This window comes from Podarcis raffonei, chromosome 16 (assembly GCF_027172205.1).
Source record: "Podarcis raffonei isolate rPodRaf1 chromosome 16, rPodRaf1.pri, whole genome shotgun sequence".
Lineage (NCBI taxonomy): Eukaryota > Metazoa > Chordata > Lepidosauria > Squamata > Lacertidae > Podarcis > Podarcis raffonei.
This window is the reverse complement of record NC_070617.1, coordinates 16,353,995-16,374,437: the sequence shown is the minus strand read 5'-3', so window position 1 is coordinate 16,374,437 and position 20,443 is coordinate 16,353,995. Positions and strand designations below refer to the sequence as shown.

Sequence of the window (20,443 nt, the reverse complement as noted above, 5' to 3'; positions counted from 1 at the left end):
GTTCACAGGAGCAAATCATGGAAGTAGACCCTTCTGAGGCACCAACTGAATCCAGCGCTCCGATATGAAGGTCAAACACAACCATAACAACAAAGTAGTGCTTCCCCCTTTGACTCAAGATAAGCCTATGGTATCTGCAACCCAATCAAAGGATTCTGCACATAGCTGTCAACTTTTCCCTTTTCTTGCGAGGAATCCTATTCGGAATAAGGGAATTTCCCTTAAAAAAAAGGGAAACGTTGGCAGCTATGATTCTGCATTCATCAAGAAGCTGAAGCTAGCAAGGAAAGAAAATGAGTCAGGGCTTTTTCTTTTAAATCAGCTGAGCACCTTAGAAACAACACTTCATCTATCTTCCTTCCCTGCAAGAGGCAAGCAGAGAGAGACTAAAATGCCAAAGGCTGGGAGCTCCTCATTAAGATTCATTATAAAGGGGTCATTCCACGCCAAATCACCTGATTTTAATACTCAACCATGCTCTCACGACTCAAGATTGATACACGTGTTAGTTGTGGTTTGCGCGCTATGGCTTATTGAACCTACCAGAAATAAAATGACAAAAATTCACTTTGAATGGTTGGTGACCCTTTTCTGTGGCACTAGATACCATTTTTATACCTTATTTTTAAAGAGGCCACAATTAGCTTTATTTTGATACCAAAATAAGCCCAATCAGTTGAAAAATAAGCAAAACAGGAGGTTTTTTCTAAACTGACACAGAAAGTGCATTAGCCTAAATCATGCGAAAATCTAAATTGTCAAAAATTCTCCTGCACCCAATTTTGGACCAAAAAATCTTAAAATATTAATTTGAGGTTATCTCATAGGTATCTACACATAATTTTTTTTTGAGGAAAATCTGAGTTGTGAGAGCACATAGATTTGGTGTGGAATGTCCCAAAGTAACTCAAATCTCTAGAACCTGGAAAGCTCCTTTAAGCGACACAATTCATTCGTGAAGCGCAACTAGATGGGTTGTATTTTACTTATGAGAGAGAAAAGCAACCCAGTATCTCTGGTTCAAATGTAATGCTATGTCAGAGATTGTGGTTTGTTGCTCCCACTTGTGCTAGGGGTGGAGTGACATGACAGCCAGCCATTAACAACAGTTTACACAGTGATGCGCAAATTCAGCCACAATGACGAGCTACACCCCATCCCTTGCAGCAATAGGGAACTGCTCAAACTCTGTGGAACCTTGCAATCAAGACACCAGCTAGAACAAGATGCCATTAACCAACTAAATAAAAACCTTAATAGTAGTTCGAGAACAGTGAAGAGGAGTGTTTTAAGTGCTGTGCTTATCAGGTGGCAAGGGGAAAAGGAGTGTATCAAACTACATAAACTGCAGGAATACATTTGCCTAACATACAGTTTATGCCTTATATCCATGGCAAAACTAGTATCCTCTTGGCAATGCTACATTTCCACTTAATACTGTATAGTACCTGGATAGAATTGAGGACTAAATGAGTATTAGTATATTTAACACTAAAAAGGCTACATTTAAAAATGTGCTCTATAGTGAATCAATAAGAAATTCTCTATCCCAAAGAGAAAAAAGATAACTAAGAATATCCAAGTACATTATAAAATCTATAAAGATTTTTTTTTAGCAAAGAGGTTTTAAAAATGTGCAAATAGGCCCCTATTCTTCAAAAAGAGGCATCTGTGCACACTCTTTAAGTGATGTGATTCAGGTTAGAACTGAAGCTCAATTATGAACAAACTCAACCTGACCAAGTTTCAACTTTCAGATTTTGAGATATTTCTCTCTGGCTGAAGTATATTGAAAAATGGTGTTTGTGTGTAAATAAAAAAGGGAGTGGGTGTATCTATCTGCTTGGTGATATAGGTTATTTACTTGCCAAATCTCAACAATCTAAAACCAGATTAGACTTAAAAATCCAAAAAGCATGTTGCATGACTGATAACGTAAGAAAAATTTGAAAGCCAATTAGAAGAATTTGGTTGGACATTTTGCCCCCTTCAATTTTGTAACAAGCTCTAGGCCACACCCCATTAGGAAGTTGGTTGTGAAGTGAGAGTGTAGGGAAGGGAAGGGGAAACAGAACAGCTCTCTGGGGTTTCTCAACAGTTGGAAGAGTGCATGTTCCCCAGCTGGCCAGCTGCCAACATCAGAATGTCTTTCTTCTCCTTGTGGAACCGCAGCTCTTTTCCAGCCAGCCGGGCTTCATCCAATTCCCGCTCTGTTGAGGCCAGCTCCCTTGAAAGAGCCCCTGGGATATTTTGCTCCCGATTGACCCAGTCCATTGCCATCTGGTTCCTTATATCGTCATCGAGAGCACGGTGAGAGTAGTGAGCCAACACTTCCTAGCGGGAGGGAAAGAGAGAGATCAGCAGATGAGCACTTGACTGATTAAGCTTGTGTCTCCCAAACACCAGGGCAGTGGAATGGAATGGAATGAGCAGGGACCAACCACAGAGGAACCACTACAGCCAGCCCATCTGCCACTGAGATGATGGTGCATACTTTAAGCGGGACTTCAAAGACAACTGGGAAAACAGAAATTGATTGGCACAGATAGACATGACTAAGATGCAGTAGTGAGGGCTGGAGCAACAAGAAAGCTTAGGCAATCACCTCTTGCTGGTGTGCCTGCCTGGAAAGTAGATCTAGCCAGAAGTCACTAGCCCCATGAAGACCCAGGTGAGTATACTCAAATAAACTCTGTTGAAAAGGGAAGCTTACCCAGCCTGTGCTGAAGGCAAGTGGTGACATATAAAAGCCCTTACTACAAAGACATTCATGGGTTAACACCTAGGTTCACCCTCCCATACTGCATTGGGAGAATCCACTGCCAGCCACATGAATCCCACACAGAAGACAGGATTGTCAGTCCAAAGGTTCAGGAATCCCATCTGCAGGCTCTGCTTACCTGTCGCGAGCACTGTCTCTCTCGCATGGCTTTGAGGCTGCCATTCCAATGCAGCAGCTGGAAGACGGTCATCAGCTCCTGCCAAAGGAAAGCAGCCCAATTTTAAGCACTGTTTCAACACTAATGAAGCAAAGAGAAGGAAATTAAAGAGATGTCCACTGATGGGTGAAATGCTTCTCAGAGGAAGTGTAACTAGATGTTCTGAGAGAGAAAAAGACACCTCCACCGCCTACTATGGCTCAGCTCTAAGGCATCCCACAAGGCTTCATCTTGCTCCCACCCACCCACTCTTTAACATCTACATGAAAATGTTGAGTGAGGCATCGTCAACATGGGGATGACACCAAACTCTGTTTCTCTTTTTCATCAGACTCTGGAAGCACTGACCAGTGCATGGAGTCTGTAATGTACTGGATAAAGGCCAATAAACAAGGTCAATTCAGACAAAATGGAGGTGTTGTTGGCAATGGATAGCTCATCCATCTATGAAGGTGGTATTTAAATCTACTTAGGCAGCACTCTGTCTAATAAAGCAGGACCAGCATTTGGGAGTGCTCATAGAACCACACTTGTTATTGGAGTTGCTGGTTGCCTGCTTCTGTGGCATGGAGCTCTAGTGCACCAGCTGCTACCTGTTATAGACCAAGATAGCCAAGCCTCAGTTGACCATGTTCTGGTAGCCTTGTCCATTAGACTACTGAAAAAGCATTGTACATGCAGCTGCCTTTGAAAATGGTGTGGAAACTCAAAATACAGCTGTGAGGCTGCTAACAGTGACCAGGCACTGGAAACGTCTCTTGCTGGTGAGAAGAGACACATACATGCAGGTTCCCAGTCCGTTCCAGGCCCGAGCCAAAGTGTTGGGATTTTCCTTTCAGTCCACAGAGGGAGGAGTCAGAATGAAGGATTGCCCTCTCTAAAAGAACTTAACTGCATGAGATCATATTTGGAAGCCCTCCTCTAAGCTTCCATCATTACAGATGTGGTGGGTGGTGATTAGAGAAAAGGGCCTTCAGAGTCGTGGTGCTCCATTTGTGAAATGTTCTCTCTGAGGAGGCTGACAGGGTGCCTGCCTGCTATGGTGTAATTTTGGCAACAGGGAAATATGTTTTGCTTTTCCCAGGCCTTTGAAACTCTGAATTATAAATCCATGTTTATCAGCTTTATGCTGCTTTTAGACTGTGGATTGTTTGTGTTTTATTGTATGCCTTAATTATTTTATACAGGACTTTTGTGTAAACTACCCTGGGAAAGATTTTGATGGGTAGGGTATAAATACATAAAATTGGTGTCCCCTAAACCCTCTCCATTCTCTAAGGGTATAGCTTTCTCAATTTATAAAGCTTTAATAAATCTAAAATGTAGCAATCTTTTGTACACAAAAGCGCTGTGGGAGATGGACATAGAAGCACAAATAGCAAATGAAAAGTGGACAGCTTTGTGGTCCAAGATACCGTTGAAATTGGTTTATGCAAAAATTGGAATCCTCATTAAAACTTCTGCATAAGTGGCACTATACACCTGTGAGGCTATCCCAGATATCTTAGGAAGTCAACCCTAATTGTTGGAGGGGGTGCACAGTCAAAGGTACGTATTTCCATATGTGGTGGCTTTGCGATATCATTAAAATATATTTAAAGAAGTAAGCTTGATATATAACAAAACCACTGAAATATATCATGCACTAGCACTACTTGGGCTTACTATCCTGTCTGCCCAAGATTACCCTAATTATGACCACTTAGCCAGATGTTGGGCTTAACTTCAATTCTTGGTACACCAGCGTATGGCCAATAGCGTTGGGCAAGAAACTAACATGTCAGGTCAGAGCAGGAAAGGACAAACACAATCCCTATTCCTTTTATAACATATGGCAAATGTTACTAAATACATTAATTTTTCAGACTGTGGCAGAAATCCACCCAACGCTCATGGGGAAATGTGGCATGATCTTTTAGAATAATAAAAAGAAACTTTACAGACTTTTGTCATGCTATGTAATAATCATATTGGAACAAGTTGTTTGTTGTTTACTGTTGTAACAATTGTTTTCTCAGAATGTATCTTCTGTACCATGGAAAATAAATAAAAACCTTTTTTTTAAAAATCGGTATCACCCAAAATTATTGGCAGAATTCTACCAAGTGCATTTACCCCTAATAAAAGAAAAGCCAAGAGCCTCCACAAATCTGTTGTAAGTTTTTGGGGTGGGGAGAGGGATTGAGTGCCAGCTTAACTGTTCCCCAGCTGTTTTTCTCCAATACAGTGTCATATGGCAGAGGGATCACAGTGCCATGGGTGAAAACCCCAGCTCTTACAAAGGCCTTTTGTCTGTCCCAGGAGGCTAGCAAAAAATGCAGCATGATAGAGTTCAAGACAATGCAGGCCTGTTGCCTAGAAGAACTATTCCAGCTGCCTTGGGAAAATACCCTGACACTTACACAGAAGGTCTGTGAAGTCCGGCAGAGATTCTCATGTCTTCTGTGTGCATGTACCACTAAGAATCCTAGAGCTACAACACTGCATGAAGGCCAGCAGCAGCCCAGGTCAAAAACTATCCCATAAACCTCCCTCACGTAGGCAGGCAGGTCCATAAATACAGCAAGAGCAGGAGTAATACATAACCAACTGAGTCACTCTGAATAAGCGGGGCCACTAAAATAAACCTTGCTCTGCTAACCTACTGCAATGTTATCATAACTAGAGAAGGAGACATCAGCACCAGGGAAGCTGATTTGCAGTCACAGTCTGAGGCACCTGCCTTCAAAAAGAAAAAGAAAAAACAAATCTGGCTCCTTTCCAGCCCATAGCAGTGAAACTCTGGGGCCCAATTTTCCCTTGACAGAATGTCTCTCTATTGTCTATTCAGTGTGCTGCTAGCACAGTGTGATCATCAGAAATTTCCTAGACACATAATAAGCAACGTTAACATTCCATTAGTGCACTTTAAGGTTTAATTGCTTAGGCATCTTGCATGATACCTCTGCCATTCACAGACACTAAGCTTTCAAGTCCCACTACAGTATAAACTAGAGGTGGGGTTCTCAAACTGTGGTCCATGGTCCATGGGCCACCAATGGCTAATGAGCTTGATTCAGGTAGTCCACAGCATGTCTGTGGATTTTGGTTGAAGAAAGGGGATGGCACATCCATCACGTTAAATATTCATATTAATTATTAATTTTATTGCTTCTTTTATTTCTTATACTATATTTTATTGTATTACAATGTGAATTCTACAAAATTCAAACACCATCAATAAGAAATAAAAGAAGCAATAAAATGAAAATGAAAAATCATATAGCATCTAGCACAGTGCATTACAACTGCTACAACAGACAGAAAAATAATTACTGTATTTTTTGCACCATAACACTCACTTTTTTCCTCCTAGAAAGTAAGGGGAAATGTCTGTGCGTGTTATGGAGCGAATGCCTACGGATGGCGGGCGGATCTGCTGCAGTCGTGAGCAGAGGATCCATGGTTCCCCTTCCTTCCCTCCTCTGTGGTTCGCTTTGAAACAGCAAAGCGGGAGAAGAGCCGCTGAGTGGGGGGGAGGAGAGGGACAGAGAGCCTGCTTGCTTTAAAGGAGCAAAGCGGGAGAGGAGAGGAGCCGCTTACATGAGTGTAAGCGGCTCCTGTCCGGTTGGCTCCTTTAAAGCAAGCTGGCTCTCTGTCCCTCTCTTCTCCCCACTCAGCTGGCTAAAACGCAGCAAAGTTTTTCAGCGAGCCGGGGAGGAGGGAGAGAAGCAGAGCCTGCTTGCTTTAAAGGAGCAAAGCGGGAGAGGAGAGGAGCCTTCTCCTCTTATACCCACCCCTCTTCTGCATTATTAACAGCATCCTTCTCCACCCACCCCATGCGTGTTCCTTGTCCCTTGAGTGCTTTTCCTTCCCTCCCCACTTAAAACGTGGTTACAAAGCACGGATCCACATGGATCCTCAGGATTTTTGCACTGGGTCACCCCAAATTCACCATCAGATCACATAGCATGTCCATGGCTATAGCTTGCACCAAAAAAATCACGCACCCACTGTTGCCTGGGGCCGCAGTGGTGCAAAAACGTGGTTACAAAGCATGGATCCACATGGATCCTCAGGATTTTTGCATTGGGCTACCCCAAACTCACCGTCAGATCACATGTCTGTGGCCACAGCATGAACCACAAAAATCATACATCCACTGTATCGTTTAGAATATTTTTTTTCTTGTTTTCCTCCTCTAAAAACTATGTGCGTGTTATGGTCGGGTGTGTGTTATAGAGCGAAAAATACGGTAAGTGTTCCATCACAACTCTTAGCAATTTTGAAGTGGTCCGGGGGGGAGGGAGTGACAAGAACTAGACAAATTTCTCTCCTCCTAAAAGCAGAATAAATACAAAGCATAAATTCCTTAAATTGTCACAAGATTGAGGATTTAGAGTTGGTAAGAAATTCAAAAGCTATCACTTCATTCTACTCCCCAATCGATTACATGCTTTAATCCCTTAAGTACCTATTTTAAAGCTAACTGCAGAGGTGTTAAGTCTTAAAATATTCATCTTCCTGTGTTGTAGCAAATTAAGCCCTCTGCTGCTCAGCAGTGTGTGTCTGAACTGGAAAAAAATACTGCATTACTAAACCACTTGGGTTCCCTTTCTACTTTGCATTTAATAGGCCTTTTTTTTTTAATGCAGCCTGACTGGTCCCATTATGCATACAGCACACAAGGCTGGAATGAAGGGCTGGCCCAACACATTTTGCTGCCTGTGGCAAAGTACAAGGTGGAGCCACCTCTCATTCCATGTACATAGATTGATCAGGCTGGCAGAAAAATCTTTCTTTAATACTGGTAATGAGAATGTGTCTTCCACAGCGCCAGAGGGCAACAGGCTAGGACAAGGCGGCCGACATGGCACACACTCCTCTTCTTCCCCAACAACTTGCTGCAGCTCCCTCCCTCCTCACTTTGCCTAATGGTAGGGCCAGCCCCGGAGGAATGATTAATCATATTAAAAAGAGTACCTGGAACTCTAACATGGACTTTCCTTTGTTTGACTCCAACATGAAGCGGAAAGCACCAATGCCTGTGCTTGGATTATCTGCTTCTTCTCTATTGCCCTGCAAGAAAGACAAACATTCAAGGAGCTTAGGGCAGACAGACCTCTAAAGAGGCATTTCCACAGCATCTGGATACAAGCAAGGGTGTGATGTTTAATAGACATCCCTTTTTCTCAGACAGGGCAGCCTTGGTGGACTGCTCTGAGTAAAATGTATTTGTGGGGAAAAACAAACTGACTATACTGAGATTAAGAGAAACTGAAACACTGGCAAACTCTGTCTCTTGTCCATACCCAAAAAAGAGAGGGCAGGGTGAATTCACAAGCTCAAGGCTTTGCTCAGGCTCATTCCAGCTCACACACATAGCACTAACCCATGGTTTAGCATAACATATAAACATAGCCATTTTCTTATGGTTGCAGGACAGCTGAAGAAAGATACACAAGCTATTTAAGAATGACTCTTACATCTCAATTTAATGGTTCACAAATAAGCTTCCTCACGCCACACAACAGGCATTCCAGTTACACTCACACAGAAATAACAAAACCAGAGTTCATCTAGTTTAATAGGCATTCACACTTCCAGTCCCTAGAACTGTGGCTCAGCTAGAGTATGGCTAGCAATTTAGCCAAACCCCCACTATTCACCATATTATGCTTCCTAAGATTATTTGGCACCTAAATATGTACACAACAAAAAGTTTAGAGTGTAGATATGCAATGAACTTCAAAACATTTTGCTGTCTTATTAATCAAGCATTGAGTGCTTACACTAGGCATTTAGAGTGGAATTGTCATACATTTTACAGGGCATCATCCAAATATTGTCACCCTGTCCCCCCCCCCCCGGTGGTTTTTCTATTCTCAGACTACAGAAAGTCAGGACTCCCCCCACAACCCATAGAGCAGTAGAGTAGTGCAATTTCTACAGGTGTGTAGATGCCTTTAGCACCACTCAGTTTGGTGTCATCTGCAAATCTAATGAGCATAACCTCTATCCAGGTTATTTATAAAGATGTTAAACACCACTAGGCCTGGGACAGAACTCTGTGGCACTCTACTTCTATATGTAGCAGAATGTATACATAGAAAAAGCAAATGTGTAGAAAGGCAGTTCCAATTCTGCTGGTAATTTACAGCAGAAAAGCAATGGTTGGGTGATAGTTGGAAACACTCCTTCTGGAAGCAGGTAATTAATGCAGAAGATATCAAACACAAAAATATATGAACTTGATTTTCAGATAAACAGGTGTCTAGTGTAATGAAACCTATGATCTCACAACTGCATAGCGCTTTAGGATCTTTATTCTATTTTTCCTCAACACTGAGGTGAGAAAAGGGTGAGGTGAGAGCAATTTGCTCAAGGCTGTCCCATAAACCCATGACAGAGGCAGGATTTGAACCCAGATCAAACATTCCACCCCCACCATGAACCACAAAAAGAAGAGAGTTATCAGTTTTGGTTTTTTTATAAAGTATTTCACAAGAATGTTGATCAGAGCTCAGAAAACTCTGGTGTGCTTTTGCATGGCTCTGGAATTAGAACAGTTTAGTACTCCAGAGAGCTTCCACACAGGGTGTAGTGAAAGTGTCAAGGGCAAATTAACAAAAATGCAACTGGGAAAAGCTCTGCATTCAATACAGAAGAGAGCATGGGCTGGGTGGGTGTTTAACAGTTTATTTTGATGACATTCCCAGAGTTGTTAGAAACCTTGCCAATAAGGGTTTCCAGATGCAAAGAATTTCCCTTCCCATGGAGTCGTGATGCTTCCCAGCAATTCTGTCCCCACCAATTATAGCCGCAGGGCTTTGAAAAGCACTCACATTGAAAGATGCCAGAGCCTCCGAGACACTCTTCTCAATAAACTCGTCTGTGATTCTCCGGGACGGATGCTCATTGAACACTGAATTCATCAGTGCAATTTTTGCTGCACTCCTCCTGGCTTCAGCTTTGGTAGGACAAAACTAGGGGGCGGGCGGAGACAGAAGAACAGGGCATGCTTAAGAACAGGAATCACGAAAGCCAAGATCAGTTAGATCCCACATACTATGAAGTATGTATTTCTACCCCAAATTACTAGGTTGCAGCTATGCATGCTGACATGGTGCTCTCCAACATCCTGAAGTCATTAGGAACGGGCTCTTTAAACCCAGAAACTCCAGTCATCTACAATGCAAGAATTACACAGGCAGCTGAAGTGAGCACATATTATTTGGAGAAGGAAATACCACAGCTGGGTCTGTCAACAAAATTAATTAGCTAAAACCAAGCTGTGAACACCCTATTCTAAACACCCATTGCTGTTCTCTAAGTGGGTAGGCAGTTCAGAAACCAGGATTGCTTGTTTAGGATACCTGTTTTAAGCCCACTACACAGAGCCTGGGTTCAGCCAAAAGTAAGGGCCACCCTGGACTTCCAAGTGTTAAGTCTGTAACCTACCAAAATTGAGGTAGGAAGGAAGATATATTGAAGTTTATGGCACAATGACACTTACACCATAATGCTTCACACACTTGTTTTGGACAATCAAGAGACTTATGATTTACTACAGCAATTGGATGGACTTTAAGGGATAATCCACACAAAAGTTTAATGCAGGCTTGAGGCTGCTTGTGTCTCAGTTTGTCTTTGTAGTATCCATCCACATAACATCCAGCTCTTCTAACTGGCAGCCCACACTTTTCCCAAACTTGGATTTCCCCAAACTGCCTGCTAAGTGTAAAAATGGAATATAAAATTACAAGTTACCCAACCTTGTGGGTTTTTATGTGTATGGAGATGTTTTGCTGGGTGCTATCTATTGCCACACCCCCTACCTCCATTTGCACCTCACTCGAGAACAAGCTAGCCATTTTGTTTCCAATAGCCCAAAGAAAAGGATGCAGCATGCCTATTTCCACCAGTTGTTGCTGAAGGAGCACTGGCAGTATTTTTCATCATTGTGGTGTGTGAAACAATACTATTTCCAATTTTTGCATGCTGAAGTCACATTTGCAGAACAGAAATCAAACATGCACACACCACAACGATGCTCCCGTCAAGGACTGCCTGCTGGTATGAACAGGTAACACTGGTTTAGAAATTAGAGGCAAAAAACTTAAGCATGCCTCTACATACACACCCCTGCACTTGGGAAAATTGGTTTTGAGCTATCCACTGTATGAAATAACACTCCCGTACAGACTGGCCATGCATTTTGATGAAAGGAATGGATGGCATCTATCAAGCAAAACCTCCTAGGTGAGGTGAGCTTAAGAGGAGACACCATTTTTGCCCAGTAAGTCACAATTAAATCCAGAACCATTTTGCTGGGGACAATCAAGCCCTCCCAAACATAATTAGCACCACTGCAAGAGATGCGTGCCCATTTCATGTTAACTGTTGTGCCTACCGGATTGTGCCCGTGATGAATCACACACACATACAGACCACGGAGCAGCTCTCATATCCACAGGATATATTTGTACAATCCTCTAGCTGCCTGTACTAGATCAGGGCTAGTGCCATGGTTGTTGTATGAGGGGAAATTTTCTGGCTTTGCTCCACTAAAACCATCTGTACACAGCCTAAGGAACTTTTAATCGACCCCACCAGATCAGAGTTCCAGACCACCACAACAAAAAGTAATCAAAACATCTAGTTAACACATTCTAACCTGAAAACTGCCAAAACAGCTCCCCCCAGGCAATGTGACATAACAGACATAAGGAGGACTGTTAGATGGGACCATCTCATAAACCACCAGAGCACCATTTTTCAGATCAGCACCACGTGATTGCTTCATCTGCCAGAATTCCTGGAGAGCTTCCACAACGTTGACTGAAAATAGAGAAAGAGGCATATATCATAATAGAGTATTTACACAGAAGGCAGCAAGAGGAATATAATCTACAATCATCATTTGCTGCTTATCACCCCCCCCCACCCCCAAGAGAGATACAAAGACAGGTTCAACCATGACCAAGGGTCAGCAGCCAAAGCTAAAGAACGTTGCCTTAGACGTTCCTCATCCTTGGGACATGTCCAAAGCTAGAGGGGGGGAAAGGAAAGCCTGTGGTGATAGTTACTGTGTAAAAGTTATTCTAAGGGATACAATACCATACTCAGGTTGACTTTAAAAATGCCTCAAAGGACTTGTTTTGAGGCAGAAAAAAGTTTAGAGCATGAAATTGCAACTCATTTCCCCCTAAAAATAGGCACCCTCTTGACATTTAAAAACAAAGATACTACTGCATAATGTCTTATGTGCTATTCTGATGCAACTGAAAATAGTTTGAGAGTGGGCAGGTTAAGAGCATCCATTAATAGTCTGACTGACCTGCCCAGACTCACCTAGCACAATTCATAATATTTTTCTGCGCTAGATTTTGAAACAGACATACAAGAGAAAGCAAACAGCTGATTCAAGATTCATATGTGGTATTTCTCAGCAAATTTAAGGATTTGGGGATAGCACATCATACAAGTATTTTTAAGATGTAAAAAAAAAAAAGAATTAGAAGAAGAAGAAGAGTTTAGATTTGATATCCCGCTTTATCACTACCCGAAGGAATCTCAAAGCGGCTAACATTCTCCTTTCCCTTCCTCCCCCACAACAAACACTCTGTGAGGTGAGTGGGGCTGAGAGACTTCAAAGAAGTATGACTAGCCCAAGGTTACCCAGCAGCTGCATACGGAGGAGCAGAGACTCGAACTCGGTTCACCAGATTACGAGCCTACCGCTCTTAACCACTACACCACACTGGCTCTCTTAAGCCATACTGGACCATAGAAAAAAATATCAGAAATCCACAGAAGGAGAATGCCTTTATTAGGACCACCCACCTCTTTGGGTAGAGAGTTACAAAGCCACAAAAATAAAGGTCTTGCAAACAGAAAAGTTTCACTTGGTGGCAGAACACTGAACTGGGTCTCCAATGAAGAACTATGTAGGTAGGCAGAATCCAACCTTCAAGTGCCCTAGTCCTAAATCATTTCGGGCTTTAAAGGAAATGAGCAGCACTTTGAACTTCACTTGGAAATAAACTGTAAGGCAAAGAATCTGGTACAACAACCATGTTCTATATCTCTTTCTTTAAAAAAAATGTTTTGGTCACAACTCTGCCACAATGTGCACCCGTTAAAATTTACCGTATGTGATCTTTTCAAAGCGCAGCTCCAAGAAGAGCACATTACAATGATTCAACTTATTTTAGTTTTTTTTTATAAAATGCTATGACCTATCTTTCTTGATAAATTCAAGGTTGATTCACATTACTAGGACATGTTTTATAATAGGTAAATCTGCCTTGCTCAGCAAAAGATGCAGCTGGTACACAGGACTCAACTATACAAAACCATTTAAGTCCACAGCTACCATCTGGGTACCAAGGAGCAATACTAGGATCAAGAGCACAAGCATGCATAAACCTGGTTTTTCAAGCAGAGGGCTATCAGCTCTAACAGAAGCTAGATGCCTAACCCCAAATTAGCTTTTCAGATAATTAGAGATACTTTTGCCTTATTTCAATTCAATATCAGCTTGTTCACCCACATCCAGTCTTTCATCAAGCTCATTCAGGACTTCTATTGCTTCCCCAGAATTTAATGTACAGTAACTGGTGCTTGTCATCAGCATATTGATAGCACTCAATCCCACATCTCCAGACAACTTCTCCAAGTACAGTAGCTGCATTTAGATGCTAAGCAAAACAGAGGATGGAGGTAGAACACTGCAGACCTCACTAGCCAACGCTGATGAAGTTGAGTAGTCAAATTCCAACAGCATCTTTGAAGCTCTACCCTCCAGGATGGACTGGAACAATTGCAAAACAGTGTCTTCCAGCCCACCCTAGCTAGGCAATCCAGATGGACACCATGATTTGTGGAAGTGCAAGGAGCAACAGAAATTGATTAAGTGGGGTGCATCAAATCTAGATTTTTCAGAACCACCATCATCTCTCTTCTCCATGCAAATCTACTGCAAATAAAAAGAATTTTCATATTAATGTGAATTAGCTTGATTAGCTCTAGGAAGAAGAGAAATAATAGATGCGTATGTTGCTAAAATAGTTTCAGCAAGATTATGAGGAATGACTATTAATGGAGATTTTTCAAATTTGGGGTTTCCTTTATACACATGTGCATGCACACTCACTCACTCACACACACACACACACACACACAAACAAACACAGCAGTTACTAATGAAATGAACTCACAGGAAACCATAGACAATCTGTGCAGTATGCGGTATGGGAAACCATTGAATGCCTGGAATTCAAATGTGGGCAAGCAAAATTTATTTTTACTAATGTCAAACATGCACTTTCATTCCGAAGGAGACCTAAAGTCTTCTTCTGTAGTAGTTTGTCAAGCTATCACAGAGCAACCGAACCCATAATGCACAATCAAATATATTAGCAGTTTTACGTTACTATGCCTTTTATTTGCTTGCTCAAAAAAATTCAATCGAAATAATTCCCCTAAAGCAGATTCTACCCTGGGTGACACATAAAATATGCACACACACCCAGGTCACTTACCAAAGCCCAACTGTTATTTTCAAAGGGCAGCTTTACTCATGCATCAAAAACTGGGAGAGAAAATTTCAGAGCTGGGTCAATTTAACTGTTAAAAGCAGCCCATCAGCTGAACTAAATAGCTCTGTGGTAAAGAAACACTCTAGATTTATGTTATGATGCTTGAAATCAACAGTAGGATAATCTGGTGCCCACAGATGGCATAAGTCACCCATGGACAGAAGGATGTATATTGCACTGTAATGCCCCCACTCCCATGCATGCAGTGTGAGATTAAGTTAAAAAGCATACCTCTAGAGTATATGGGTGGTATTCAGTGCTAGTCCTACTCAGAGTATACCAAAGATATGACTAACTTAGGTTCATTAATTGCAATGGGTCTACCCAGTAGGACTTGGCTGAATACACACCAAATGAAACAATAGCATTCTAGCTCAGTGTGGAAATAGCTATGGCCAAACAGAGTGAATAGTCTTTAGTAATACTGCTCACTATGCTTCTAAGAATTGTCTGCATGTGTTTGTTCTCTCAGAAATGGCCATTAGCTTGCCCTCTTATCCCACTAAACCCCTACATTATTTATCTAGAATCTTCATGACACAATATCAATTCATCATGTGTCAAGAAAGCAACCAACCGGTTTGTGTCTGTTTGCAATGTTTGAAAGCAGCGAAAATGGTATTTTGTAGCCAGAGCATGGGTGTTCTATTCTCAGCCCAGACAAGATCCCATTACACACTGTCCCCTTTGTACTGCAAAGTGTTATGTTTGTGAAAGAAGCATGAGGCCAGACAGTGGATAATTATGCTAAGCAGCCGCACTCCTTGACTAAAATTAGTACTTCCCTAGAAGATGGAAACCAGCATTAGCAGCCTAAGCACAAATAGTATGAATATTTTGGTTAGAAAAAATACAACAAAATAGTTTCATATTTAAGATTGCAAAAATGCATGAGCTTAGAAACAAAGTCCTGTTTTGCATTTTAATATAATATGTAGAAACAGCGGTGCTACTGTTTTAAATTTATTATTTAAAAGTGAATATGATCTGAGAGAGCGAGAGTGTTTGTGGCAATACACAGATTAATTACCGAAGAGATACTTTTCAATCTGTCAAAATATATTAATCCACTATGAAGATGGAATTCATTCTGCAATATCTAAGGGCCAATGCTTTCTTGGTCACCAGCATTCTTAAGAACCCCATTAATGTGACATCTTGAAAGAAGACAAAAACTGTGTGTAAGCTGTAATGCTTCTCCTAGACCACTCTACTAACTCGTATTTTAAATAAATGCAGCCTAGAGGTTCTGATTTTAAAAGGAAGACGGAAAAGCCCAAGGAAAAATAAAATAATTATTTTGGCTAGAAACATTTGAAAAAGCAAGCAATGATGTCTAAGATGTCCAGGTTTCCATGAAGAATTGGCTGAGCCTTTCCTCAAAGTATGCAAACACCGCATAGGAGATAAAAAGCTTAACGAAGAACAGCTTTCCAGAGGCTGCTTACTGGCTCCAACAAGACTATGGAAAAGCAATGCTGTCCAAAGCACTGTGGAAATGAAGCTGGCTTATGTTAGAATGGAAGTGTGCTTAAAGATTACAACAGGAGCCACTGTCCACACTAGTTTTTACAGTTGGTTTTACACAGTTGTCTTTGGTTCTTGGGAGAAAGTTGTTACTTCAGTTCTGCCTCAGGCTTGGAGCACATACAAACAGTATGAGCTGTGACTCTAGGATGTCTTCCCAACTTCTACAAGCTAATTTATACAAGACTATGCTTATATATACACAGGTAATCTGAAGACTGTGTATATTATGTAGTCCTTCAGAATATAGGGAAATTTGAAGAGAGAACAATTGCTTGTGAGCTGAAGGAAAGGTAGAGGCAATATGCTAAGTAAAGGAAGTATGCTACATGAATCTCCTTAACTGCTGGTTCAGAAGTAGTATCAGACATTTCAATGCCAGGGTTCACAAATATTTGGGTCTAACAGAATGCTATTCTCAATCAGCACCCATGTACCATATTAATACTAGCTGTTTTTATAAGACTGGAATTTACAGAGAAGCAAAAAAGGAAAAAAATTCAAAACAAAACAAAACACAAAGCCTACACAGATTTGGATAGTAAAACGAAACCCAGGTTTATGTTAATTGAAATGAGAGCCCACTCCATAAATACAAACAGCTAGTGTGACTATGAATTTGCCCAATTCCCTCTATTTTCTTCCCAAACTATTCTCATAAAGTGATCCTCTAGTTTCAGCTAAGCTAAGTGTTTCCAGGTTGATACTTTTAGGCTTAATATCATTTATAAAGCCCAATCAGATTGCTATCCGTTCTCACATTCTCTCTGAAGAGGGAGAGGAGAGGACAAATAGAGACCTCTTTCACACACATCCCTAATTTACTTTCTCCAGTATTTCAAATGCTCTTGCTTTCTGGAAAGAGCAGACTGAGTTATCCATGTACTGTACTAGGGACACCAAGTGCTCTACATAGAAATGCATTTGAAGAGAAAACAGAAAATTCAACCAGTACATAATGCAATCATTGGTTGGAACCAGGCAGTTTGAAGTTGTAACACCAATGCTGTACCATTTGCTCTGTATAGCAATGTATTTCTAGGTCCAGTTCATTGAACTCCTAACAACCTTTAAAGCCCTGAATGGTTTGGGCTCGGGTTACCTTACCCTGTTGAGAATACAGAAATGCCACATCTTACAGGTGGGGGACTGCAGTTCAGCAGCAAAAGCAATGCCAATCTTAAACGGGAAACCTCAGCACATCCATAAAAACCTACCCCTCTATTACCCTTGCCCTCCAGAACTTTCCAACTACAACTGCGCTGACTGGGGCTGCCCCGAGTGATTGTTCAAAACCCCCTTTCATTGCATTTCACTGAAAGAAATTATATTTCAAAGACCTCAACAAGTATGAAAAGCAGCAGTTCATTTTTACATTTCCTACCTGAGAGTGAGGACGTTTACAGTCAGAGACCACTGGCTGTTATTTATATCCACTGTTTATGGCCTTGGATCACATACTCTAGTCCCTACCTTGTGTATGACAGCACATCTGACTTGCATATTAAATAGGAAAGAGTAAATGATTCCACATGGCCTCAAAGCCTTTCAGAGCCAGGAAAGCAGTGTTGTGCTTAAGTCACAGATTGCCTGCCAAGCATTTGCTGCTTAGAACCTGCAAGGCGGCGTCTACTGGGCCTGCTGCTGCTGTAGGCCAACATCTGACACCCCAAGCGGCCACAAAGTCGCCCCCTTTGGAGCAGAGGACAACATTTTTCCACATAGATGTTTGCAAAAACTCATTTTAACTGCTTCTTTCCTGCATTTCATAAGCCAACCAAACAGGTCTTGAAGTTGGCCCATTTTGAGGCTACCCTGAATTATGTTCACAATTAGGGCCCTCTGTACTATCCCAGAACAAAAAAATTGTAGCAGGCTAGAAAACATTTCCCAAAACAGACAAGAAGAACCTGGGCCCCATTTCATCCAAAAACAGGGACAAAACATTGCTAAAAAATACAGCCAAACTGAAAAAAAGGATGGGAGGGAACATTATTGATGGGAAGCTTTCTCAGGGCGGGAGAAGACCCCTTCATTTAACATTAGCTGAAAACAAACATTCTAGACATCTACCCTATGGTTGGACTCAACATAAGCCACATAACACATCAGGCTACAGAAGAAACAATGGTTGCTTCAGATGTGTAGGATTTAAATAGCTTATTTTTACTTCGAATAGTTAGAAGCTAAAAATGCTAACTTCCGTACTTAAATCAATGAACAAATAAAATTCTCAGCGGGGAAGCAAGCAATCTTAGCAAGCAATCAAGGGCTGGAGATGGGAAGAAGAGGGCCTCTCTACCCAGAACTGCAGGTGCACAACACCTGTACCAACACCCCCCAATTGCTGTCTTCCCTCTCCAAGATCCCCCGACTCAAGAATCCACACCACTGGGGCTCCCCAGTTCACCAGACCACAACACTCCCTTACTGAAATCCACAGGACAATTTTCCTCCAGTAGTCAGTTGCTTGTCACCAAAGAAAGACACTCAGCTCACCTTTTAAATGTAAACAGCTGACTAGTAAAAAGTCAAGTCAATTTTTTGCTCAGAGGCATTTTGACTTCATTTCTTACATTTCTACCTCACTTTTCCTCTAAGAAGCTGTAGGTATTCTGCAAGTCTTCTCCCTTGTTCTGCTTTACTTATTTTTTGTTTCATAAAATTTGTACACTGCTTGATTGGTTTAAAAAGAAAGCAATAACCTGCAAAGCAGTTTACAGAAAAAGACACCAAATTATCAGGTATTTAAAATGCTAAAAAATAACAAACAAACAATAAGCCAAAAAGAGATTAAAACACACATCAACATTCCTACACATCTAAATAGGCTTATCTAAACTTTTTATGCTGTGAACCACCCCGAGATCTACGGATGAAGGGCAGTATATAAATGTAATCTATAATAATAATAAAGAATGACTATAAACAAAATCATTTTTCATGATAATAATAATTTATTATTTATACCCCGCCTGATGGGGTTTCTCCAACCACTCTGGGCAGCTCCCAACAGAATATTAAAAACACAATAAAACCTCATACGTCAAAAACTTCCCTAAAGGGCTGCGTTCAGATGTCTTCTAAAAGTCAGATAGTTGTCAGATAGCAGGCACCAAAATGAGTGCAATGAAGTTTTCTGCCTGATGTCACAACAGCACTGCAAGGCAGGCTGCGGTTAAGAGAAGGCAACTGAATTCTGCACATGCTTCAGCCCTCGCTTCTAAAAAGCTGTCCATCAGAAGAGACAGGATGCTTACTACATGCTTACTACAGTCTTTTTTAAACAGCTGGCTAATGGGAAGGCGGGACCATTTTCCCTCAGGGATACATTGGACCTCGTTCCTTACATTTTTCACCCCACTTTTCCTCCTAGAAACTCTGGGCCTTCTGTAAGGCTCCTCCCCGCCGCCTTTATCCTTACAAGAACAAAACAACTCTGCCAGGTAGACTCTGCCCTAAGCTTATGACACGGTAACAGCTCCCCATATGCGAGCCTGGATGGGTGAGGCAGGCACTCTGCACACGCCCAGAGGAGAAAAGCAGATAACGGTGGCCGAGGCAGCCCTTCATCCTCACCGCGGCCGTAGCCTTGCGTGTGCTTGGCGAAGCTCCTGACGACGGCCTCGACGGCCTCCCTCAGCACGGCGGGCGGACCCGTCGCCGCGGCTCCCGGGGGGCTGGATCCGGCTGTCACGCCCGGCAAGAGCGACGGCGGGAGAGGCGGCAGCGGAGGCGGCGGCGGCGGGGGAGGCCCCAGGGTGAGCGACAGCCCGAGCGGCGGCGGGGGCGGCGGCAACGGCGGCGGGGGAGCAGAGGCAACCGCCAGGGACGCTCCCGCCGTCACGCCAGGCCGCAGCGAGCGCAGCGTGCCCCCAACGCCCGGCTGCAGCCGCTGCACGCGCAGCGACTCCATCATCATGGCGAGCGCGGAGGCGTCGGCGGCCCGTCGAGCGACTGAGGGGCGAAAGAAATGTTCGGCCCCCGTCTCCTCATGCCAAAGTGTCCGTCACCGGAGCGGGGGAGGCGCCCGAGCTAAGGGCTCAGCCAATGGGAGCGCCCTCCACGAGCCAGGAGGCGGGGCTTCGGCCTCGTCGCGGTCGCGGACACCTCAGGAGCGGAGGCGGAGGATGGAGCAGGAGGGGCTGACGAATGACAGCTCGGCCGGAGCGGGGGAGGTGCCTGAGCTGAGGACTCAGCCAATGGAAATGCAAGGTGCCCAAGCTAGGAGGCGGGGGTATTCGGAGGACCTTCCTCCAATCGCCGTCGTGAACACCTCAGGGGGGGAGGAGCCGGGAGGCCGGCGAATGGCTGCCAAGCTTGGGTAGATAAAGAGAAGGCCGACCCAGCCTCTTAGGATCAGCCAATGAGAACCGTGCGAACCAGGGAAAGCGT

The 20,443-nt window shown here is 42.8% G+C and overlaps 1 protein-coding gene across 1 annotated transcript; it reads right to left on the bottom strand.

Moving 5' to 3' along the window:
- Nucleotides 1–924: 924 nt before the first annotated feature.
- Nucleotides 925–20,148, bottom strand: LIX1L (limb and CNS expressed 1 like). The gene is made up of 6 exons (XM_053368159.1): nt 19,628–20,148; nt 11,596–11,759; nt 9,764–9,904; nt 7,902–7,997; nt 2,901–2,978; nt 925–2,334 (listed from the first exon to the last, which is right to left on the bottom strand). The coding sequence occupies exons 1-6, from the start codon at nt 19,968–19,970 to the stop codon at nt 2,092–2,094; spliced, it is 1,065 nt and encodes a 354-aa protein (XP_053224134.1). The 5' UTR covers nt 19,971–20,148; the 3' UTR covers nt 925–2,091.
- Between the last annotated feature and the right edge of the window lie 295 nt (nt 20,149–20,443).